This window comes from Eulemur rufifrons, chromosome 8 (genome assembly GCF_041146395.1).
Source record: "Eulemur rufifrons isolate Redbay chromosome 8, OSU_ERuf_1, whole genome shotgun sequence".
Lineage (NCBI taxonomy): Eukaryota > Metazoa > Chordata > Mammalia > Primates > Lemuridae > Eulemur > Eulemur rufifrons.
Window position 1 is genome coordinate 10,163,582 of NC_090990.1, and position 23,992 is coordinate 10,187,573.

Genomic DNA, 23,992 nt, shown 5'->3' on the forward strand with positions numbered 1-23,992 from the left:
GTCACAGCATGAAAAAGAAAACATGGTGGCCCAGTCTCAAATTGCCACTTGGCTTTGGAATATAGGCAGTTCAAAACACACACGCACATTCATTCACTGTGGTAGGCCCTGTGCTGCTGAATACAGGATCCAAAGGTGGCAGTCCTGCTCTCCTTCCCTCAAGAAGCTCACAGTCTAGTGGACGAGCAGACAAATCAAAAGGACGATGAGAATATGAGTGGATGAGATTTTCTGTGTGGGAGTGTGCCCTCCTCTCCCTTCTACTCTCAACATCTCTCCTCTTCCACTCTTAAGAGGAGTTCTGTTTTTGTCATTCCAGGGCCTTAGGAACATGGGAGGCAAGACTAAAGAACAATTAGGAAGAACTCTCATTTTCTGGGCCATTTCTCAATTTCTCTCTTGTAGCAGAGAAACAGAGTAATGAGCAAAGTTGAAATTGGAGGTTAAATCAATTCACATAAAGAGAGGTTAAAAAAGGGAGGTTAGCCTCATACACATTACGATGGTTATTATTTTTTAAAAAGGGAAAATAACCAGTCTTGGCAAGGACGTGGAAAAATGGAAACCCTTGTGCAATACTGGTAGGAATGTGAAATGATGCAGCTGCTGTGCAAATTGGTTTGGAGGTTCCTCAAAAAGCTAAACACGGAATTATCATATGGCCCAGCAGTTCTGCTCCTCGGTATGTGCTCAAGAAAATTGAAAACAAGGACTTGAACAAGTACTTGTACACCAATGTTCATAGCAGCATTAGTCACAATACCCCAAAGTGGTAACATCCCAAATGTCCTTCAACAGATGAATGGATAAACAAACTATGGTATAAACATACAATGGAATATTATGCAGCCTTTAAAAGGAATGAAATTCTGATACATGCTACAGTGTGGATGGACCTTGAAAAGAAAATATTATGCTAAGTGAAATAAACCAGACTACACAGAGAAATATTGCACAAGTCCACTTATATGTGGTTTCTAGAATAGGCAAATTCATAGACACAGAAAGAATCCAGGTTACTAGGGGCTGGGGGGCTGGGGAAAGGGGGAGGCATTGCTTAATAGGTACAGAGTTTCTGTATGGGATGATGAAAAGTTCTGGAAATCATGGTATGATTACACAACACTGTGTGTACTCAATTTCACTACATGGTACACTTAAAATGGTAAAATTTATGTTACATATATTTTACCACAATAATAATGTAAGATGTTAGATCGATCCTATAATAAAGATCTTATACAGGCTGGGCATGGTGGCTCCCACCTGTAATCCCACCACTTTGGGAGGCTCAGGCAGGAGGATCCCTTGAGGCCAGGAGTTCAAGACCCGGCTGGGCAAAATAGTTAGACCCTGGTCTTTACAAAAAATTTAAAAAAATTAGCCAGGTGTGGTGGCGAGCACCTGTAGTCTCAGCTACTCAGGAAGCTGAGGCAGGAGGATTGCTTGAGCCCAGGAGTTAGAGGCTGCAGTGAGATCCTGCCACTACACTCCAGCCTGGGCAACAGAGCTAGACCCTGTTTCCAAAAAAAAGGAGCTTGTAAGAAGAGGATGTGGAGGAAGTTTGGGAGTATTCAGTAAGTTGGATATTTAGCATCAGCTGTGTGCCCCACCTAGGGCCTGGCACGTTATAGACACCCAACTCATGGAATTAAGGAGAGAATGGTAGGTACAAGGGATTTTGAGAATTTCTATGGTTCGACATTGTATCCCCTACAATATTCTCTGGGAAATCCAAGTTAAGACTGGAATTCTTTTAAAATGAATTACGTTACTAAACTTTACTTCTCTGAGTACAACTCCTTGTTAAGCCTAGGCCACACGAGGCCCTGGACACATAAGTGGGTTCTGATAAGGGGGAGTGTGGAGAGTGGTCGGGTGGGGGCATCCACTTAGTTTTGTGGGTCAGGTGAGGATTTCTCTAGAAGGAGAGGCTCTGTTGAGCTTTACAGAGTAGGAAGGAAGAACATTGCCGCAGAGGCAGAGCAGAGGCACAGGCTGCAGGAGAGATGCTGCAGGGGGCGCTACAGCTTTGCATCTCAGCCAACGGGGCCCCAGGCCTAAGAATTGAGGCGATGGGAATGACCCACAACCAGACCACGCATTGCGTGGCGTCTGTGTAGAAGCGTTCTCTGCGGCCGAGGGTGTCTGGTGGGAGAGAAGCCTTCAGGGCACTGGGTTCCTGCGCAAGTCAGTGCCTGGGGCCTGTCAGCCGCGTGACTTGAGCCAGGACTGCCAGCAGAGGGCGCGCGGGCGAGGAGGTGCTAAGGCCCACGAGCCGCCGCTCTAGCCAGAGTATGGCCATAGAGTCGCACGGCTTCCGGCCCTGCCGGGGGCGGGGCACAGGAATGAGCCGGAAGTCTGGTGGGCTCCAGGCGTCGAGATGGAGGAGAGCGGGTACGAGTCGGTTCTCTGCGTCAAACCAGAGGTTCACGTCTACCGCATCCCGCCGCGGGCCACCAACCGTGGCTACAGGTGACCTTCCGCCGCTGGGCCAGGCCGGTCCCGACTTAAACCCTTCCCCGCCACCCCGACACACCCACTGCGGGAGCCGAGGACTGCCCTGACCAGTTTAGGGGCGAGGGGGAGGTAATGCTGTGGCTTCTTCCAGTTCGAGGCCCGAGCAGGGAAGGGGACCCAGAGTTTCGGCCGTCTCGTTACGACGTACGGTACTCCTGCCTGCAGGGAAGGCGTTAAAGCCGTTTCTAGCGCTTGGGGACCCCAGTGGGCTGCTGGGTACCCTAAACTTGGTCGGGGGTGGTGGTGTCACAGACCCTTCGCTTTTAGCACTAACCGATGGCCTTGAGGGGTTTCTTGAAAAGCCGTAAGTGAGGAGGGGCCCTATGACAGGTGGAAATCCCCGCAGGGAGGGGAGGGGAGTGGAGGGAGCCTCGAACCGGCTAGAAGGACCCGTCCCGGGGAGCTTTAAGCTGATGGCCGAAGCCCAGGGTCCTCTCCCTACCCAGATCCCTTCGCACGAATTTCACTCTTGATCACAGCCTGTGGCACTTGGGAGGAACCTATCCACACTTCTCTGTGTAATCTTCACCTGAGTTGAGTAAACACACATGTACTTGTAAATAGAGTATCTCTGAAAGGGAACACGGGAAACTGTCTTAGGGGAGTGGCATGGGGAGATTTCCTTTCACTGTGCACCCTTTTGTACTGTTTGCGTTTTATTACCCTATGTATGCATTACCTGTTAAAACAAGACAAAAACATTAAAAGAAAAAAATACATACCTGATATAGACAACCTGGTCTATGGCTATTTTGTGCCAATAGTTGGGTGGTGGTGGGGGGGTGCTCATATAGTTGGGAGGGAAGGGGTGGCTCTTGAAGGCAATGTTTGTCCAGGTTATTTGGAAATACAGGACCGGCCTGGACTACAAGACTGATAGAGTGTCCACATATCTGTCCTTTTATTACTTCCCAGTTGTATTAACACGAGCTCATAGCTGATTTTCTAGTGATCAAATATTTTATTGAACACTGTTGCATCCATGACATAATTTAAAAATAGTATGAAAACAGTAACAATAACAAATGCATTTGCTTTCTATCATCTAACTGGAGATGGGCCATCACACCAGGGATGGTTGTCTACTCCCATCCCTGTCGGGTCTTCGGTAGGATGGTTTGGTTTCCCTTGGTGCCCCAGAAAGTGAGGTTACCAAGTGGCAGGGCTGGCTGGTTTGGCTTAGAGGAAACTTCTGGAACCTGCACTTCAACCTCAGAGCTCTCACTCTGAATCTAAGGCCTGTTGCTCCAGTAAGAGGAACTGAAACCAAGACTGCTGACTTGTGAATTGAAAGTCTGCATTTGTGTGGCCCGCAAAACAACGTGTGTCCAGAGTTTTTGAGAGCTGGCATGTGCTTAGGAACTTCCGAGAAAAGCCTCCTGGAAACACCCATGGTTCTTGCTATTTGGGAGTTTTACTGAGCTGCTGCTTAGAACTAAAATGTGAAGGTACTGCTTTAAAAGAACCAAAAGGGCTGGGCGCTGTGGCTCACGCCTGTAATCCTAGCACTCTGGGAGGCCGAGGCTGGAGGATTGCTTGAGGTCAGGAGTTTTGAGACCAGCCTGAGCAAGAGTGAGACCCTGTCTCTACCAAAAATAGAAAGAAATTATCTGGACAGCTAAAAATACATAGAAAAAAATTAGCCGGGCATGGTGGCGCATGCCTGTAGTCCCAGCTACTCGGGAAGCTGAGGCAGAAGGATTGCTCGAGCCCAGGAGTTTGAGGTTGCTGTGAACTAGGCTGACACCACAGCACTCTAGCCCAGGCAACAGAGCGAGACTCTGTCTTAAAAAAAAAAAAAAAGAACCAAAAGGACATTGCTATAGGTCCATGGTTTCCTGGGTTTCTTTCTGCCTAGAATACCTTTGAGACTCTCTTAAACACCTACCCACCTTTCGCACATGTACTATTGCTCTTTTTCTAATGTACTATTTTCTCTTTCTACTAATGATTGCTCCCCTCTATGCTTGTCCTCCAAGATAGCCTCAGGGGTCCCAAATGGTCAGTTTAACAGACAGCCCAGCATTGTCTTAAACAGAAACAACAGGCCTCATAGCTGCTTCCTCTACAGAAAGGAAACGAGAAGGCGCCTGACTCAGAGAAAGTCTCTGTAGTCTAGAACGGGGGTCAGCAAGCTACAACTCACTGTGTTTTCACATGGCCCACAAGCTAAGGATGGTTTTTACATTTTTAAGTGGTTAGGAAATTTTTAAAGGAGAATATTTTGTTCTTTTTTCTTTTTCTCTTTTTATTTTGCGTTTTCTTTTTTAGAGACAGGGTCTCGCTCTGTTGCCCAGGCTGGAGTGCAGTGGCACAATCATAGCTCACTATAACCTTCAAACTCTTGGGCTCAAGCGATCCTCCCACCTCAGCTTCCCTAATAGCTGGGACCACAGGCGTGTGCCACCAGGCCCTGCTAATTTTTTTTTTTTTTTTTTTTTTTTGAGACAGAGTCTCGCTGTGTTCCCCGGGCTAGAGTGAGTGCCATGGCGTCCTAGCTCACAGCAATCTCAAACTCCTGGGCTTAAGCGATCCTACTGCCTCAGCCTCCCAAGTAGCTGGGACTACAGGCATGTGCCACCATGCCCAGCTAATTTTTTCTATATATAGTTGGCCAGATAATTTCTTTCTATTTTTTTTTTTTTAGTAGAGACGGGGGTCTCGCTCTTGCTCAGGCTGGTCTCGAACTCCTGACCTCGAGCGATCCACCCGCCTTGGCCTCCCAGAGTGCTAGGATTACAGGTGTGAGCCATTGCGCCTGGCCTAATTTTTTAATTTTTTTTAGAAATGGGGTCTCGCTGTGTTGTTCAGGCTGGGCTTGAACCCCCGGCCTCAAGCAATCCTTCCACCTTGGCCTCCCAAAGGGCTGGGATTACAGACATGAGCCACTGTGCCCGGCAAAGAATAAAATGTGAAAATTATATGCATTTCAGATTTCAGTGTCTGTATAATTTTACTGACATACAGATAGAGTCAGCAGAAAATACTCAGTTAAAATACTTAAAGCACCAACACGTGCACATACTGTCTGTCTGCTTTCACTCTGTAACAGCAGAGTTGCCTAGGTGTGACAGGCTGCGTGGCCTGCAAAGCCAAACATGTTTCCTGTCTGGCCATTTTACAGAAAACGTTTGCCAACCCCTGGTCTAGAACAAGCAGCCCTTCCCATTCCCATCCCCAGCATTGGAGCCATGGAGCAGGAGCCTCTGGCAGAAGCTCAGTGGTGTTTGTCCCCTTAGGGCCGCAGAGTGGCAGCTGGATCAGCCATCATGGAGTGGTCGGCTAAGGATCACTGCGAAGGGGCAGGTGGCCTACATCAAGCTGGAGGACAGGACCTCAGGTAAAGGCAAGGAGGGCCACGTCGGGCTGAGGTGCTGCACCTCACGCTGAATGAAGGGGAAGGCAGCCTGGGCCTGGCCAGGCTGCTCAGGGGTCTTGGGAACCCGCGGAAATCAGAGGGGCAAGCGTGCCTTTAAGCTGCCTCTGCTCGCCCACCTCAGTTGTAGAAACCACTGTCCTCCTGTGTAAAACGGACTATTTCTTGTCAAGCATTTGTTTCTTTTGGGAGCCCTTAGGAAAATACTAATTTTGGAGGTCAAGGAGAGGCGACCCGCAGATCGGTCCCAGTGGGAAGGAGGAAGCCTGGAGCTTGCCTTGAAGATAAGCTGCGGAGCCCTGGTTCTTACTCAGGGATTCTGTTTACCAGCTACGAGGTGACTCCCCAGAGCTGGCCGCCGTTAACTGATAGGAGCTGGAAACTGTCCTACTCAGCCCTTTCCGTGGTGAGGGGACAAGCCAAGCCGGGCTGTGTCGGGGTCAGGTTTCACTAGAAACCTCTCTGGAAGTCCTGGGCCGCCAGTGCCTCTGGGTGAGCTGTGGAGGGCACCGGGTCCGGAACTGTCCCAGCCTGAGGCCCCCTCGAGTGGGGATTGAGCACAGTGCCTGCTCGGTCAGGGGCCACAGCATTTGTTTTTTCTGATGCAGTGGTTTTCCTTTGTGGAGCAGAAGAAAGCATAGAGATTTAGAGGCAGAACTGAGCCCCTTCTGCCTGAGCTGTGAGACCTTGCGCGGGCCACGTGACCTCTGGAGCCTTGGCCTCCTTTGTGTTGAAACAGGGATCACCTTAGTTCCTTCTCCACAAGGATTTTGGAAGTAGGAAGTGAGCAGATGTGTCTCTAATTGCTTTGTGAACTGCAAGGTGCTCAAAGCATTGATTTATTCTCCTGGAGCACGGGCCGACGGGGTAAGTACTGGCTGCAGAGGGCTTTGAAGAGGAAGCTGCCGTGGCTAGCCTGGGGAATTTTGGCTGGCGAATTGCTGGGATGGCTCAGGTGGTGTCACAAGGGAGTGGCAATGCCTTTTGTTCTCTGGGGAGCTTGGGAGCTGTGACTGTAACATGACTGACTGCCCAGTGTGACAGCCACCGCTTCAGACTGAGCCTCATCCGCGGGACCCGCCCCCCAGGATGTTCTCAGCTCAACCAGGTCACGTTGGTCTCACTTTGCAATGAGGTAATGAGCAGGTGACTCTAGGTCAGGGTTTCTCGGCCTGTTGACACGTGGGGCCAGGTGAGTCTTTGTTGTGGGGAGCTGTGGAGTCCAATGTATGACACTGGAAAGCAGCATCCCTGACTGTCACCTACCAGATGCCAGTAGTACCCCCCACGTTGTGACAGCCAAAAATGCCCCTAGGTATTGCCAGATGCCTTTTGGGGAACAAAATCGCTCCAGGTCGAGAACCACTGCTCTAAGCTGAAGGCATCTGGGTGAGCCTGCTACGCTGGGCAGGTAAACTGACAAGAAGCTGCAAGCTCTAGGGCCATCGGTTTTAATTCAGTTCAGCCGTGATTACACAGTCGCCTTTAAACCACAGGACTTGGAAGATATTTGGTTAAATACTTAAAGCCCTGACAGAGGTCAGCACATGCAAAAGTGATGCCAGTCATTAATGCTCACAGAAGTTGTGTGTTGTCCTGCCCCTGTACAGAGCCGTAGTTGACAAGGGGGTGCAGGTCACAAGGGCTCCTTTTAAAGCCAATCAGTCTTTTCCCCTGTCTCTGAGATTAAATTAAATCATCCTGTTTCAGATTCTGCTATTGGTACAAGAACTACCTCCCTTCTTTCCTCAGGGCTCACTGCCCCTTCTTACAGTCCTGCATCAGGTACTAGGCCTTTTCGGAAGGTGTGATGTGTTGTGCCTAGGCCAGGGCGCTCAGGGTCCGGGCAGGTAATGTAAATGGGTAAAGCCAAAGGAATGGGTAGGTAGCAGCTCCAGCCTGTTCGTCTCAGGTGGGGATGGAGGCCCAGCATGGTAGAGCCTAATTTTAAAAGAAGCAAGAAATTTGGATTATTTTATATGTACTCTGATTTCAAAATGTTTGGCAATTAAATAAAACATATTAAAATTAAACTGTGGGCTGGATTTGACCTGTGAGCCGTCTTTGACTTAACCTCTCTTCAGTTCTATTTCTGTGTCTTCCCTTCCGTAAGAATGGATTTGATTTGAATCCCAGCGTGAGGTTTGCCCCTCTGCCTCAGCTTGCCGGAGTCGCTTTGTAGGAAAAAGGCCCCAGTAGTGTGCTGGCAACAGTAGGCTGGGAGGGGGATCAAGGCTCACCCTAACTTGTGCTTTCAGGGGAGCTCTTTGCTCAGGCACCCGTGGATCAGTTTCCTGGCATAGCTGTGGAGAGCGTGACGGATTCCAGCAGGTACTTCGTTATCCGCATCGAAGATGGAAATGGTACATGTGGGTCTTGGTGCTTCCTCCTCTTGAGAAAAGTTTCCTCTGCCGCTGGAAAGTGGGATTGATCATGTGTTGTCCTCCAGGGCGACGGGCATTTATTGGAATTGGCTTCGGGGACCGAGGCGATGCCTTTGACTTCAACGTTGCATTGCAGGACCATTTCAAGTGAGTGGTTCTGGGAGACACGTGCTCATGCCTCCTCCCTTCTTTCTCTGGACGGAATGATTTCCCAGGTTTGGATACTCAAAGTGGTTGTGTGTGATTTGTCTGGTGGCAGAGCCTCAGGAAAGCGCAGTTCTCCTTCGGGACAGGCTCCCTTCTCTCTGCTCTGCCAGTCCTCATCTCTGCTGTGGAGTCCTCTCCTTTTCCCAAGGCCCGTCTCTGCCATCCCTGTCAGCTGGCCCAGCCTTCGGGGTGTCACATCTTTTCCCTTACCAGGCTCCTTTGGCCTTTCTGGGCCTGTTCTTAGAGTAAATGGTGCTTGGATTTCCAGGCTACCCAGCAGATGCCCTGGTATCCCTTAAGAAGCTCAAAGACAGGGCAGGAAAGTCCTCCTCTGCCATCTGTAGGGCTCCAGCTCTGGCTGCCCATGAACAGGCAGTGCCCAGCCACTCACGTGGGTGCTCTGGCACTTCCCTGACCTGGTACGTCTGTCCCAGGTGGCTGCTGGATGGTGTTGTATGGAGGGCGGGGGACCTTTGTCTTGCCCTCTACTTCTGGGCATCCGTTTTGTCTCCCATCTACCTTATGAAGTGTAGAGACCATGTCTTAGTTCTCATTGCCAAGTGTTGGGGAGGAAAGGGCCAGACTCTCACATTTCATGGGGACAATGTGTGAGAACCCTCTACGTAAAGGGTCTTACTGAACTCGAGTAGCCATCTTTAAGACCTGTAGAATTGCCAGCCTCTGGTGCTGATGAGGAGACAGACGTGCATGCAGCTACTTGAGTGTCAGAGCCAGGATTTGAATTCAGGCCCACCTCCCCAGCCTGCACTCTTTCTGCCACCCTGCCTCCATACACGCCTCGGCCTGGACGGGGTGGGGGCAGGTGGCAGTAGGTGGCAGTGAAGCGAGCGAGCGAGTGCAGGGTAGTTGGTCTCTTCCTTCCTCACATTTTCTTCCTGTCTCCCCAGGTGGGTGAAACAGCAGTGTGAATTTGCAAAACAAGCCCAGAACCCAGACCAAGGCCCCAAATTGGACCTGGGCTTCAAGGAGGGCCAGACCATCAAGCTCAACATCGCAGTGAGTCCCACCCTCACTTGGCTGTGGTGGCCATGGTCATGTGATAGTTGTGGCCCCCCAGCCACTCACAGTTCAGTTCCTGCAGTTCAGCAGATGTTCTCTGAGCAACTGCCTTGTGCCAGGTCCTGTACCAGCCTGAACGAGACGCCTCTGCTCTCTTGGAGCTCAGAGTTGAGCTGAAAACAGGCAGGTGAAGATGTGATTGCAACATGGCAGGAGAGGTTCTACAATGGAGGGCTGCCCTGGGTGCCGTGGGCTCCTAGAGGAAGGGCACACAGCCCATAGTCGGGGGAACCAAGGAAGGCTTCCTGGAAAGAGTGACTTGTGAGCAAGGGAAGGGGGATCAAAGGGTGGTTCAGCATGTGCAAAACCTCTGAGCTGAGGAGCGTCAGTCATTTTGCTACCAGACCGGGTGTCTGTCCTGGCTGTTAGAGTGGGTCTGGGGGGGTCAGTATGCTCATGCCAAGCTGCGTCTTGGCCTCGTGGGAGAGTTCTGGGCAGGAAGGTGTCTAGGTGGGCGCTGGGAGTCATGGGCACATCTGCTGGTGGTGGTGTCCTGGCTCTGTGTCTTCATCCCCAGCTGCTCCACATCCAGCTTTCCCTGTGAGTTCCTGGCGAATAGGAGCGGGCCGGGCTGGGTTGCCAGGGCTCGACCGTAACCTGGCTGCAGGGCTGGAGTGGGGAGATGGAGTCAGAATCATGATTTAGGGGAACCAAGGACAAAATGGATGTGTTTTTTTTTTTTGAAGAAACTTTGTAACTCTAATGCTTTTCCTCTTTACTTACCATCTCTTTCTCCTCTTTTCTGCTTTATGCTGGTGATGATTTGAGACCCTTGAAGTCGGCCAGCTGGCCCTTAAGAGAAAATACAAATCCAATCCAGGGGACTGGTTGGAATGCGATTCTTTTTCTTGCTTGGAGGAAACTAACATTTAATGAGCATCAGCTGTGGGCCAGGTAGTGTTTTTAGGCATTTCTCATGTGAATAAAACATCCTCCCCCTGTTCTCTGTAGTACCAGGAAATTGAGGCTTAGAGAGGCCAAGGGACTTACCCCAGGGCATAGAGCTAGAAATAACTGGCCCAGCTGGACTCACACGAGGACTTCGAGGTCTTTTGACTTCGGGGCTGGTCTTACTATTTGATTAAGCTGCTGCTTCCTTACAAATAGGGAACCACCTTGTCTTCATCTGTGTAACTCATGTTGGTTTCTGGCTCATGCTTGGTGCTCAGTTTTTAAAAAAAAACATTTTGTTGAAGTATGATACGCATGCAGAAAAGCACATAAATCATAAATGTAAAACTCAGTGAGTTTTTAAAACCAAACTTACAAATATATAAACTATAAACAGCCCGATCCAGAAGCAGAAGATTGCGAGCACTCTGGAAGCCCCTTTCCTGATCCCTCCCAGTAACTGCTTACGTGTCCTGACGTTGCACACCCTCCCTTTTTTTGTTCCGAACTTTGGTGCATTAAATCATACACTTTGTACTCTTTTGGTATAACTTCTTTCCTTTGCTCAGTGTACCATTTGTGAGTGTGATCCATGTTGTTGTGTGTAGTTTGTTCATTCTCATTGTTGTGGCATTTCCATTGTGAGAATCTACCCAGTTTGTCTGTTTCACTGATGGTGGACATTTCGGTAGTTTCCAGTTTGGGGCCATTATAAATAGCGCTGCTGGGAGTGTTTGGCTTCCTGTCTTTTGGTGCACGTGTGTATGCATTTCTGTTGGGTCTACAGGAGTGGAATTGCAGGGTCACAAGTTTCTATGTTGCACTTTATAGATCTTTTCAAACAATTTTTCAAAGAAGTTTTACCAATTTACACTTCCACCAGCAGCGCATGAGTTTTTGCTCCATATCCTTGTCAATACTTAATAGTCTACATTTTGGCCATTCCAGTGCGTGTGTGATGGCATATCATTGTAGTTTTGATGATTAATGAAGTGGGGTGCTGGGTTTTAAAATGAACCATATTTCTGACAGATTCAGAATTGTGATGCATTGAGTATAGCTCATAACACTGAAGGTGCTGGGTAGGACCATCTTTTGGTTATGTAGATGTTGGTCTGGGAATCACCTTGGCCCTCCTCTTGGGGTTTTCTAATGGCAGTGGAGATTTGGCAGAATTGACTAATATGCATTCCTTTGCTCTCTTTAGAACATGAAGAAGAAGGAAGGAGCAGCTGGGACTTCCCGAGCCCGGCCTGCCAGCACAGGAGGGCTGAGCCTGCTTCCCCCACCCCCAGGGGGCAAAACCTCCTCCCTGATCCCTCCCCCTGGGGAGCAGTTGTCTTTTGGGGGATCCCTCACCCAGCCAGCAGTTGCTCCTGGTTCAGGTCAGTGCTCAGGGGTGACTGCTGAATCTGCACCTGTGGGTTCCTCTTCCCCCTGGAAGGTGGGCACCACCAAGCTGATCGTGCACACACCGGGTAAGGGGCTCCTCTATTCCCCTGACACCTTCTCCTTGCCCTGTGGGGTGTCTGCCCTCCTGTGATAGGCAGGGACTGGGGCTGGTTTGTTACTGTGACATCACCACATACAGGTTCCTGGTTCTCAGTGGGTATTGAGTGGGTGATGAAGGCATAGTCTCTGCTCACATGTAGTGGGAGAGATGAGTCAGAGGCACAAAGACCAACTGTACAGGGCCTAGACTCACTCCCAGCTGGTGTGATCTGGGGAGGCTTCATGGAAGAGGCGGCACTGATCTAGACCTTGAGGAAAGGAGATTGGGGCAAGGGCAGTTGGCATGCCAGGCAGAGAGAAGAGCACGAATAAGGCTCAGACTTTTAGACACCTGGTGTATTTAGGTGGATGCAGCATAAGGTGTGCCAGAGTGAGCGGTGGGAAATCCATTTGGAAATTTAGTTTGGAGTGAGCCCCACATTGAAGCTGTCAGATACTGGGAAGCTGAGAGGCAGCTCCCCCAGCAGGCTGCGCTGATGAGCACTTTGGAGATCCCAGGATTCCAGAAGTTAGCGTGTGGGGTCAGCCTCTGACAGTGCCAGGGCACCAGCCCTTTGCCTCTGCCCCAGGCCCCCTGCCCAGCCTGACGCTCCTGGCCTAACCCAGGCTGGGGGATTGTCACCAGCCTGCTTTCCCCACACGGCTCACTAGCCTCCGGGTAGGTACCTTGCTGCTTTCCTGACATTGGCTCCCCTGTCTGGAGGGTGAGCTTCAGACCTCAGCCCTGTGGGGAATACTCCAGCCAGGAGGGTGGCAGGAGTAGCCGCCAGAGAGCCCCTGCCCTGGCACCAGGAGTTATTCTTTAAGTATTATTTCTCAGGGCGGGGTCACAGGACCATTTGCTTTGGCATCGTGGGGAGTGGGAGCAGGAATCTGCATTCTTTCTTTTATCATTCATATGCGCACTAAAGTCTGAAAGCCGCTGCTTTAGGCCTTCCCTGGGTTGCTGATGCATTTTAACAGGTAACGTGGAGCACCCGCTACGTGCCGCATGCTGCAATACAGCATACAGTCCTTGCTCTCCAGGGCTTGTGTTCTAATGTGCGAGGCGGGCAGTTAGCATGTCTACAGACAAGGGTGTCAATTAATAAGCCATGAATAACATTTATTGAGCACTTGCTATATGCTTCAGAACCAGACTGGTTGAGTTCAAATTCCAGCTTACCAGTTTTATGGTCTTCAGAAAAGATTACTTCTCTGTGCCTCCGTTTCCTCGTCTGTAGGATGGGGGAAGTAACAATACCATAATACAGGTTTCTTGGGAGGATCAGATGTGCTAATTCGTGTACAGCACTTAGAACAATTTCTAGAACATTGTAAGTGCTCACTGAATGTTAGCTCTCACTTTATGAATATTGCTGTCATCTCTACTATGTTTGGGCCTGTTCTGAGCATTGGTGTGTATTAATTTAATCCTCACACCAGCCCTGTGAAGTACTCATTGTTATTGTCCTCATTTTAGAGATAAGAAAACTGAAACTGAAGTGACTTGTACAAAGTCGCATGGCCAGTTCTCCCCCGTCTCCCCCTAGGGGCTGTGGTGAGGCTCAAATGAGATAATGTGCATTAAGCACTTGGCGAACTGTAAAAGCTAAATCATCGAGGGCCTTGGTTTTATCTGGTCTCCCAGCCCAGAGCAGATTGGAAGTAGCAAATTAGTGGGAAGGCAGGGGTGGCAGACACAGGGCCTTCAGAAGGGACAGTTGGCAGCACCAGGGGAGGTGCCAGAAAAGTACAAAAGGAGGCATTGCAGCCCCATCACGCTACCCACCTCGGTGAGAGATAAGCACAGGACCGGCTTCTGTGTTACCTCTTCTGGAAGGCTCTTCCCAACCCCAGCCAGTTTGGGGCCTGGGACTTGGCACATGTCAAGCGCATTGTGTTTTCAGCTGGTTGATCCAGAAACTTGGACTGCAGGCTTTATATAAAGATGATTTGTGGTTTGGGTGCGCATTCTCCATTCAAGAAGCCAGGACAGGATGTAATAAATTTTAAACAGCTTTCAACATAAACGATTAAAAACAAAGTCAGCTTCAGGTAGGAAAGATAGATGGCACGTGACTCACCCTCCCTGGCGCCCCCCTTCCACCTCGTACGTGGCTTTCTGCCTTTTCTCCAGGAGCCCTCGAGGGCAGGTGAGAAGATGGTGAAAATGTGGCAGTTCGCTGGTGTTTTGTTGCCCAATAGAATCACTGAGTCTCATGATTTGGTCACTGAGAACCAAAAAGAAAGGTCTCTGACTCCCCTGTCTCCTTCTCTTCTCTCCCTACTCGTCGGACTTTGGGACATCAGTAGGAGGTGCCACTGTATCCTGGCCCCAGCCCAAGCCTGCCACTGCTGCCACTGCGGACGTCTGGGGAGACTTTGCCAAATCCACAGGGTGAGGAGGGCCACGTGCGGTGGGGCTGAGACCAGGGCTGTGGGTCTAAAAACCTGGGATTGCTCCACGTGCTTGTCTTCTGGTGTTGAGAGCAACAGTTTTGATTTGGACTTTCTCAAGCTAGCCAGAGGACAGAGCCCCAGAGTGTCTACATTGGGTGGCACATTTCTCTCCGTGAAGGCTTTATGCTGCTCTCCACTGCTGGGTGGCCTGGGGCCACCTTTTGCAGATCTGTCTGGTCCTTTAAACCACCTCACCAAGTGTTTTGGCTTGTCCCTAGCACTTCCCTCTTCCCTGCTGTCCCTAGTGTCCCCAGAACACTGGGCTGAGAGTTAATACCCAGGTCCTGGCCTTGGCCCATCCTCACGGGACCTCTGAGCCAAGGTGGCTGGCCTTCTCGGACTCTGTAAGATTTCAAGCCTTCACTTGGGGTCAGGGTGAAAAGACGCTAAATTCCTATTGCACCAGTATTTATATGGACAAGTTCTAAGACAGAGGTCAGCACACATTTTCTATTAAGGCCCAGGTAGCAAATAGTTTCAACTATTCGGGCCACGTGGTCTCTGTGCTAGCTACTCAGTTCTGCTGTTTTAGCACAAGGGCGCCCACAGACAATAAGTAAGTGAATTAGGGGATAGCAGTGTATCAATAAAACTTTATTTACAAAAACACAGAGGCCTGACACAACTAATTTAAGAGTCTTTTACAAATAAACTTCTTTATAAGAAAAAATAGAGAGCCTGGTGTCTGGGCCATAATTTGCTGACCGCTGCTGAACATTTAGAAACTGGCTTCTTAGAGCTCTTTGTGCCCAGAGAGAAGCCAACTTTTATCTACTTTGTATTTTCAAACATCTGAACTCCCCCCACCCTTCTCTGTCTTCCCTTCACAGGTCAACTTCCAGCCAGACTCAGCCAGGCATGGGCTGGGTCCAGTTCTGACCTGAGCACAGTTCTCTTTTTCCTTGTATGACTTCTGGGAAGGAGCTGCCTGACTTGGGTCAAAGGAAGGAGGACGAAGCACTCCCTGCTGGCCTCCGCTTGGAGCACCCTCTCCTCTCCTCCTCACTGGGCTCTCTCACATACTCCGTGTTAGGCACGCTGTTTCCTGGGATTCAAGTGTGTGACCAGATCACAGGAGAGAAGCTCCAGGAGGCCTGTCCCCATCTGTCCTCTTGACATGAGAGACTCTGAGACTAGACATCTTCCATCACAATGACCCATATTAAACACAAGCCCCCGAAGCAAAAGAATGGGTTGAGTTTGCTGCCTGGATTCAGATCGGCCCTTCTCAGGGTTTACAGGTGTCATGTGATCATGTTCAGCAGGGGTTTCTGCACCCGCATTGGCCGTAGCCACCTCAGTCAGTCTGCCTTCCAGAGGAGGGCTTCCTTCCTGATTTCCAGCAGGCCCATAGGCTGCAGCTTGAACTGACAGTCAGGAGGGAAACTGGAAGGATTGAGCAGCTTTTTTAAATGTTTAAATATTTTGCTTTACTAACGTGCTGATCTGCACTAACTTGTCTTTGCAAAAGGAACTGCTCCTGCAGCGCGCTGCCGTGGGGGTCTCTGAAGGCCCCCCCACTGTCAGCCAGCTGCCCTGGGCTTCAGGCAGCAGTGTTCATCTCTGCCCAGTTGCCTGGTTTCCCAACACAGGGCCGGGGCAGGCGCCGGAAGCCACATGGAAGTTGTTTGGGCAGGAAGGTGGAAGCTATTGTCACGGAGGTGGGGTCAGCCTTCCTGTCTGCTGGCGGCTCTCTGGGCTTATAGGTTCACAGTGCTGTTCCTGGCGGACTTGGGTTTTCTCTCTGGTGGTTTCTGAAGTATTAATACTCTTTCTGCAGAGAGCCTCTTACTTTTTTTTCTCCTTCAGGGACTGTGAATGACAGAAGGAGCTCAGTGAACTAGAAGTCCAGGGTTGCCTGGATTCTGGTTTATAAGCAATTATTTTATCTGAGCACACCTCTGAAATTGCTTTTATTGACTTACCTCTCAATTGAAAGATTTCTTTTTTGAAGGTTTGAGACCATGAACTGAAAAAAGTGTTGGCCTTTTTGTGGGACCAGATTTTTAAGATAAAAAAATAAATACTTCTATCAACATATGTCAAGGGTGAATGTGTTTTTGGCAGCATGGCTGCTAAACTCTCCAGGATGCCACAGCGAGACTCTCAGCCACCTTTTCTATGTCTAGACTTAAAGTCCAGGGACAGGACTTTAGATGCCTTCAGATGCAGGCTGCCCACGAGGTGCATGTATCGGGAACTATGGGAGACCTGGCAGGCGCCAGCAATAGGCAGTTCCCCTGGAGGGAGCCACAAGGATGGGGGCCTAAGCCCAGACCCTGGTGTTTCGAGGAACACTCTGGAGTGGGCTCCACAGGGACAGGCAGCATCAGAACTGGACTGGTGAGGCCATGAGCCCACCAGGGTCTGGGCAGGGACTCAGCAGGTCTAGGGACTCCAGACAGGGTGACACAGACCTTGACCATGCTGGGGGACCTGGGAGCTAGCTGTGCTTACTGGTAGAGGTCAATCAGTCTTTCACAGGGACACCTCAGGGAAACTGTGCCCTTCTTCTCCCAACTTTGCTCCCCCAACCCCAAACCCCAGGGATTGACCCAAATCTCTCCTGATAATAGGCCTCAGTGCTGGCCCACACCGCAGCCTTGCCAGCACCACGCTGGGGGTCAGAGCCTGAAGGGCATTGGCAGCTTCTGGTGCAGTTTCTTAGATGTTAAAACCAGGTTCCTCTTTGATAAAGATAAAACTCCCACTCATCCCCTCCTACCACCCAGGAGATGCAGAACCATCAGCCATAGGCCTGCTGGCTGTTCTTTCTGGGTACTTACTGTTTTCCAAATGCAAGATCATAAAATGAAACATGCTTTTTCAAACCAAGTACACCCTTCTGTCAGCCCTAGGGATTCTGACTTGCTTCCCCCTTTGAAAATGAATGATTTGATTAATGCCTTCAAGAACAGAGGGAGGTTGGGGTCCAGCGAGGGGATGGAATGGACATGTTGTTACTGTGGAAATGAACATGGGACATGCACACAACCAGGGTTAGTTACAAACGCCCAGTTCCCTCTACGGTCTTATCCCCATCTCATTTGGGGAAGCCATGAGCTTGTGGGAGGGGAAGGCAGCGGACGGGGCACCGCTATTTCATAAGCGAACAAACTGGAGGCCAGAGTGCCTTATCCAGGGCCGCACGACAGCCAGGAAAATAAAGGCCTCCCCTCACCTCCTCCACGCGTCTCTGATGAGGCCGGCAGGGGACGCCCCCGCTTCAGTCTGGTTGCGCGATGGGTCGGAATTTAGGAGTTTCAGGACTTGAAGGCTGGGCCAGACCGCAGAGGAACTCTGCAGACGCGGCTGGGTTGCGATCCTGCGCGGCCACTTTGCAGCTGCGAGCCCTTGAGCGACGTGCTTCGTCTACCGTTTCCCGTTTGTGCAGAAGGAGCTAAGGAGCCCTGTTTGGTGGGCTGCGCGAGGCAGCAATCGCGTTGGCGCAAGATCTTTATTTAACCCAGGGCCGCCCTCACAAGTGCTCAAACATCGGAGCCCGCGGTGCCAAGCCCCGCCCCCCGGCCCCGCCCCCGGCCCGCGCGGCGCAGGCTCCGCCCCCGCCTCTTCCCGCGGCGCCTGGCCCCGCCCCCGACCCGACCCGCCCCCGGCCCGCGCGGCGCAGGCTCCGCCCTCGGCTTCTGGCGGCGAGAGCGCCCCGCCTGGTCCGGCCCGCTGGGCCTCGGCGGCGGCGGCGGCGGCGGCGGCGGCGGCGACGCGCGAAGGTAGGAGGCCGGCGGCGCGCGTGCGCTGGGGGCGGGGCGGGCGCGCTCCCGGCGGGGGAGGCCGCGCGCCAGGGGGCGGGCTGGAGCCTTCGTCCCGGGCCCTGGGGGTGCCGCCGGGCCCCGCCGCTGCCCATCCGCGGGCGGCCAGGAGAGCGCGTCTGGCGGACTCCGCGGACGTCCCACTGCGTCCCGCCGCGCATCCTGCCCGGGCTCTCGCGGGCTGTGGGGGCGGCAGGAGGCCGGCCTGCAGGGCTCTGCCTCCACAGGGCAGAGCTGCGGTGGGAGGCCCGGCCCCGCGGTCGGAGCAAACTGCAGATGCCTGTCTGCGGCCTCCCGTGTGCCAGGCCAGGCGCGGCCCTGCCCGTGCGGGGGGCTGCTCTATCTTCATTGCAGCCCTGCCCAGTTGAAAGTATCTCCATTGTACGGATGAGGAAACTGAGGCCCAGAGCGGCCAATTGGGTTGTCCAGGATGGCACGGCAGGAGGGGCTGTGCAGGGGTTTGCGCCCGCCACCCCTTGGGTTTCTCAAAATCGGGTCCGAGGCCCCCTCTGCCAGTCAGCGTCCCTGGAGTTATCATTTTGAACGAGCTTCCTTGTGATTTTTTACATTACATAAACCCAAGTCTGAGGACTCTGCCCCCGCCCGCGTGACCAGGTCGCCCAGTTCCCTTGGGAACTGGGAACCGGGACTTGTCTGGGGGAGGGGACCATGAGGGTACCATCTGTCTGTTTACATCTGGGATTTCCTTTTTTGCTTTGCTGAGCTCACAGCAGGTGCTTAATAAATAAATCCTGTGGCAGGAGTGGACCAGCTGCTAAGGCCAGGCAGGGGTTCAGGAAAGACCTCAGGAGTCAACCCCTGGATCTTGGAGATTTCCCACACATTTCCCAGACTTAACCCTCCTCTCCCCAGCCTTTCCGTCAAGCCCTGAGGATGGAGAGTAGGCACCCCTCCTCCCAGGAGTGCCCCGAGGAAGACACTGCCTGGATTTTACCCGAACTCCTGGGGTGCAGCAGGAGCTGGATATGTGCTCACTGGTGTTCTTCCGTGATCCCAGTCTGTGGGTAACACCATCCACAGCCAAGACGCCCAGTGCAACCCCGGCCAGAGCCAAGGGGAATTGTTCCTTTTTCTTTTGTATTCTTTTTCATTTAATGTCCTACATTACTGTCTCTTAGCATTCATTCATTCATTCATCCAACAGCTCTCCATGGAGCTTTGGGCCTTAGGCCATGTACTGTGGAGGGAGCAATAACAAGTCAACAAGGTTCCTGCCCTGGGAGGAGACAGAAAACATACATGTTGGAGAAAACAGTGAATGACTATTGGCAGGGACCACTTTACCTGGGAGTCAGGGTCAGCTCCCTCGGAAGGTGACAGTTTTGAGCCAAGATCTGGTCGACAGCAGTATTCAGCCATATGAAGGAAGGGGAAGAGCATCCCAGGCAATGGATATGGCAGGTGCAAAGGCCCTGAGGTGGGAGCGTGCCTGGTGTGTTAGAGAAATCCAGAAGCCAGCATGGCTGGAGTGGAAGGAGTGAGGGGGAGAGGGAAGGCGATGAGGTGGGAGAGGTGGGTCAGGGCAAGATCTGGCAGGCCTGGTGGGCTCTGGCAGGACTTTGAACTTTATTTTAGGTGTGACAGGAGCCAGTAGAGGGGTTTGAGCAGAGGAGGGACTTGATCTCTGCTGTGTGAAAATAGAGTGGGGTTAGGGGACAAGGAGGGAAGCAGAGAGATCCATGGGGACCCATCTCAGCAGTCTGGGCAAGAGATGACAGGGCTCACATAATACACAGTAGAATCCCAGGGTGGTGCCCAGCACACAGCAAATACTACAGAAGGATAGTCACTGTGGTTACTGTTAAAATGTTGGGTCTCAGCTGTAGCTCCAACTCTTGATGGTCAGGTGAATTTGAGCAAGTTATTTAACTTCACTGAGCCTCAATGTTGTCATCTGTGAAGTGGGTAGAACAGCACGAGCATCATGGGGCTGCCGAGAGTGTTAAAGCAGATAAGGGACAGAGGAAAAGTTTTGGGCACAAGGCCTGGCTCATGGTTGGTTCAATATTTTTGTTATAAACAGGATAAAGAAGGGGTAAGCGGGGAAGAGCAGCTGGTATGTTTGCAACTCACGAGCAATCTTTGAGGGACCTTTTGTCTAGTTCCTGCAGCGAGGCCTGGCAAAAGGCAGGTTTGGAGGGTTGCAAGGGCCGGGCACAGTGAGGCCATGAGTGCAAAGGCTGTCTCCTCGATATCTAGTCACCAAGTAATGGCTGAGGGCTGGGCAACCTGTGGCCTTCTGATTTCAAGATTGTTCTTTTTGAAGCACTAAAGGAGGCAAGAAAAGCTGCATCTTTCTCTGCTGCATCCCTTTTAATTAGAGGATTTGTTCTGCAAAATTTGGATTTAGTCAAAAGGCTGCACTCAAGGATCTAGAAGGCCACATATGGCCCCAAGGCTGCAGGTTCCCAACCCCTGGAGGTCTGGACTGGATCTGGGAAGAGCCAGCGATACCCGATACCCGATACCCGTGACAGCGATGATAACAGCAATCATAGCCAACACTTAGCATTCTGTAACTGCAGGAGTAATTAAGGCAACACTAGCTGATGAGATAGCCAAACCCTGAATGCTCAGAGGCTTAACACAACAGAAGTTTATTTCTCATTTATGAAAAGTCCTGTTGGGTGTTTGGCAGGTGGCTTTCTGTGTGGTGGGCCGGGGACCCAGACCCCTTCCATCTTGTGGTCCTGGCGTCCTCTAGGACCTTGGAGTTATTTCTTTCCAGCTGGTGGACAGGGAGGGAGAGAAATAATTCCTCATGGGAGGTTTTTAAGGGCCAGGCCTGAAGCGGCACACGTTCTGTCTTAATGCCAGAACTTGATCACATGGCCGTATCTGACTACGGGGGATCTGGGAAACCACTTTTAGCTATATTCCTAAGAGGAATCGGAAATGCTTTTTGTTGAACACATAGCCGTTTCTGCTGCACCATATCCAGGCATCCAGCTAAGCATGGATCATCTTATTTAATCCTCAGGATAGAAACAGGCACCATTATTATCCCATTTTACAGATGAGGAAACTGAGGCTCAGAGAGTGAAGTCACTGGTGCAGGCTCACACAGCTGGTGAGGAGCTGGTGAGCCAAGACTGGCGTCCAGGCAGTCAGATGCTGAAGCTATCACATCCAGAATCCTATGGGGAATTCAATCATTTTTCAGAGAATTGGGTGTAGTCTGCAGACGCTGGAGCAGTGCACATCCACGCAGGGTTTGGATATGATTTCATGGGGTCCACAGAAGCCAGCAGGACTTTAGGGGGAGAACTTTGGGAGTGGAACCAAGGGTGGGTGCCAGCCAGTGCCCAGTAGACCTGGCATCCTGCTCCCTTCCCCCGATCCCTCAGGGCACTGGCTGGGGAAGGCATAGAGTAATTCAGTTCAGTCCTTTAAGTACATCTGGGGCTCTGGGTCTGCTGAGTGGGGCATGCAGGGGGTGGACATCCTGGTCACACAGTGGGTGTTTGTGGCCTCCGCTGCTTTGGTTATGGGTGTACAGCCTGTAGGGGCTTTTGTGGAGGCTGTCTGGAAGAGGGAGTGTGGGGGTCCCTGGGGTTTGTAGTGGCAGCTCTCTGTCCCTGGCTGGTTTAACTTTGGCTAAATCTTGCTGCCACAGCAACTTGGCAGCTCTTACTTTTTGGGCCCAGTATGCCTTGTTTCCTGGTTTTCCACTTGCAGGACAGATTCTTTAGTTGGGCATGAGGGCGGGACTCATGTGCATTTATGCAGTGCCTGCTGGATTCCTGGGTCTGACCTAGACTCAGTGATCGAGCCTTGAAGTGCACGTGGCCTGGCCTTGTGCCTCAGGCACTCATTAGGAGGCCGCTGAGCTTCGGGCTTAGCACTTCCCTGAAGCATGTCCCCTTGAATAGGTAAGAGCCCCAACCTCTCTGAGCCTCAGTTTTCTCATCTGGTAATGGGTTGAGGTGAGGATTTAATGAGAGAATGTGAATATGTCCCTGTGGGGCACAGCACACAGAGCAGAGGAGGCCTTGAGGCTGAGGGCTGAGAGGTAGCAGGAGGCAGACACATGGTGCTAATGAAGGTAGGAACAGCAGCTGCCATTTACTAACAGCTCACCACCTGCTGTGAGTTCTAAGGTGCGGTGGTTCTAAACCTCTTACACCTTTTGACTCATGTTAATTCTTACAGCAACTCCATGTAGTAGGTACTATTTGCCCCATTTTAGAGATGAAAAAACTGAGACTCAGGCAACTTGTTCAAGGTCATACCTCCAACAAGTGGCAGAGCTGGGTCTCATATGCAACCCCAGACCCGACACTGACTCCAGAGCTGCGGGCCTAACTGCTGTATCACACAGCCTCCTGCTGCGGGGAGGGAACCATGGGAGGTGGTGGGTGGATCTCGGGGCCTCCGGGCCCTGCAGTCAGGCACTGTACATCTGGGATTTTCAGATGAATGAATTAGTCTTTATCGGCCAAGCACAGTGCTCACGCCTGTAATCCCTGTAATCGCAGCAACTCAGGAGGCTTATAAGGCAGGAGGATTGCTTGAACCAGGAATTCCAGACCAGCCTGGGCAAGACAGCAAGACCCTGTCTCTACAAAAATAAGAAAAAATTAGCCAGGCTTGGTGGCGTACATCTGTAATCTTACCTACTTGGGAGGCTAAGGCAGGAGGATTGCTTGAACCCAGGAGTTGGAGGCTGCATTGAGCTATGATTGCTCCACTGCACTCAAGCCTGGGTGACAGTGAGATCCTGTCTCTTAAAAAAAAAAAAAGAAATTAGTATTTATTGAATGTTCACAGTGTGAACCCAGCGCTGTGTCACATACTGTTTATGCACACACAGTAGTTTGTTTAATCCCCAGACAACCCCATGAGGTGAGTACCAGTTTTTTTTTTTTTTTTTTTGACAGAGTTTCACTCTGTCACTCTGGGTAGAGTGCAGTGGTGTCATTGTAGCTCACTGTAACCTTAAACTCCTGGGCTCAAGCAATCCTCTTGCCTCAGCCTCCCCAGTAGCTGGGACTACAGGCATGCGCCACCATGCCCAGCTAATTTTTCAATTTTTAGTAGAGATGAGGGCTTGCTCTTGCTCAGTCTGGTCTCGAACTCCTGAGCTCAAGCGATCCTCCTGCCTTGGCCTCCCAGAGGAGTACCAGTATTATCCACATCTTACATATGAGGACACTGAGACTCAGAGAGGCAAATTCACTGTCCCTGGGACACACAGCCAGTGAGGGCCAGGCCAGGGGTGGAGGAGATTTAGTTCCTAGCCTGGCCTGAGTGATCCCACAGCCTGCATTCTTTGTGCTGCACCTGTTGTGGGAAAACGCACACCCAGCCCCCTGTACATGCTCACATTCTTAGCAAACCGGATGACCCCGGTTCTGGGTCAGCAAAGATGGTCCTGCAGACTTGGGACTCTGGCCTTTCCCGCCTCCTGGCTGCTGACCCCACCCCCTGGGCTTGGAGGGCTCTAGGACCCAGCAGTCTGGGGAGGGGAGAGCGTGTGGGGTCCCGACCTCCAGGTGCTCCCCTCCTTTCCTCCCCCTATCCTTTGCCTTTTCTCTCTCCTCCCCCCTTTCCTCTCCCACATCTCCTTCTTCATCCTTCCTCCTCCCTCTTCTCTCCTCTGCCTCCTCCCCTCCCCTCCCCGCTCAGCGCCCCACCCGCTCCGCCCACCACGTGGTCACATGGGGGCACCGCCGGATTTAAGCTTAATCTGCCTGGTGCTCAGCACAGCGGCCTGGCCCTGGGGGCGCTGACTGGGCTGGTTTGGGGCCCTGGAGAAGGGGGCTGGAGCGCTGCCCACAGCCTCCTCCCCC

At 51.6% G+C, this 23,992-nt stretch overlaps 1 protein-coding gene across 5 annotated transcripts; it reads left to right on the forward strand.

The window, feature by feature from the left end:
- The first annotated feature begins 2,375 nt into the window (after positions 1 to 2,375).
- Positions 2,376 to 16,415, forward strand: NECAP2 (NECAP endocytosis associated 2). 5 transcript variants are annotated; one of them, XM_069479397.1, is made up of 8 exons: positions 2,376 to 2,475; positions 5,760 to 5,860; positions 8,155 to 8,259; positions 8,346 to 8,427; positions 9,396 to 9,504; positions 11,666 to 11,843; positions 14,263 to 14,350; positions 15,243 to 16,415. In XM_069479397.1, the coding sequence occupies exons 1-8, from the start codon at positions 2,384 to 2,386 to the stop codon at positions 15,289 to 15,291; spliced, it is 804 nt and encodes a 267-aa protein (XP_069335498.1). In that variant the 5' UTR covers positions 2,376 to 2,383; the 3' UTR covers positions 15,292 to 16,415. The 5 variants fall into 5 exon arrangements, 4 of the variants coding, with proteins under 4 accessions (XP_069335498.1, XP_069335499.1, XP_069335500.1 ...); XM_069479398.1 differs by having other exon boundaries at positions 14,266 to 14,350; XM_069479400.1 differs by having other exon boundaries at positions 2,384 to 2,397; positions 14,266 to 14,350.
- The last annotated feature ends 7,577 nt before the right edge of the window (positions 16,416 to 23,992 follow it).

What these genes read in the sequence shown, in the direction of transcription:
- NECAP2 (XM_069479397.1), top strand. Translation starts at nt 2,384, where the DNA reads ATGGAGGAGAGCGGGTACGAGTCGGTTCTCTGCGTCAAACCAGAGGTT. An exon ending in CCATCAAGCTCAACATCGCA is followed by an intron (nt 9,505 to 11,665) that starts GTGAGTCCCACC and finishes TGCTCTCTTTAG; the next exon opens with AACATGAAGAAGAAGGAAGG. An exon ending in GACTTTGCCAAATCCACAGG is followed by an intron (nt 14,351 to 15,242) that starts GTGAGGAGGGCC and finishes TTCCCTTCACAG; the next exon opens with GTCAACTTCCAGCCAGACTC.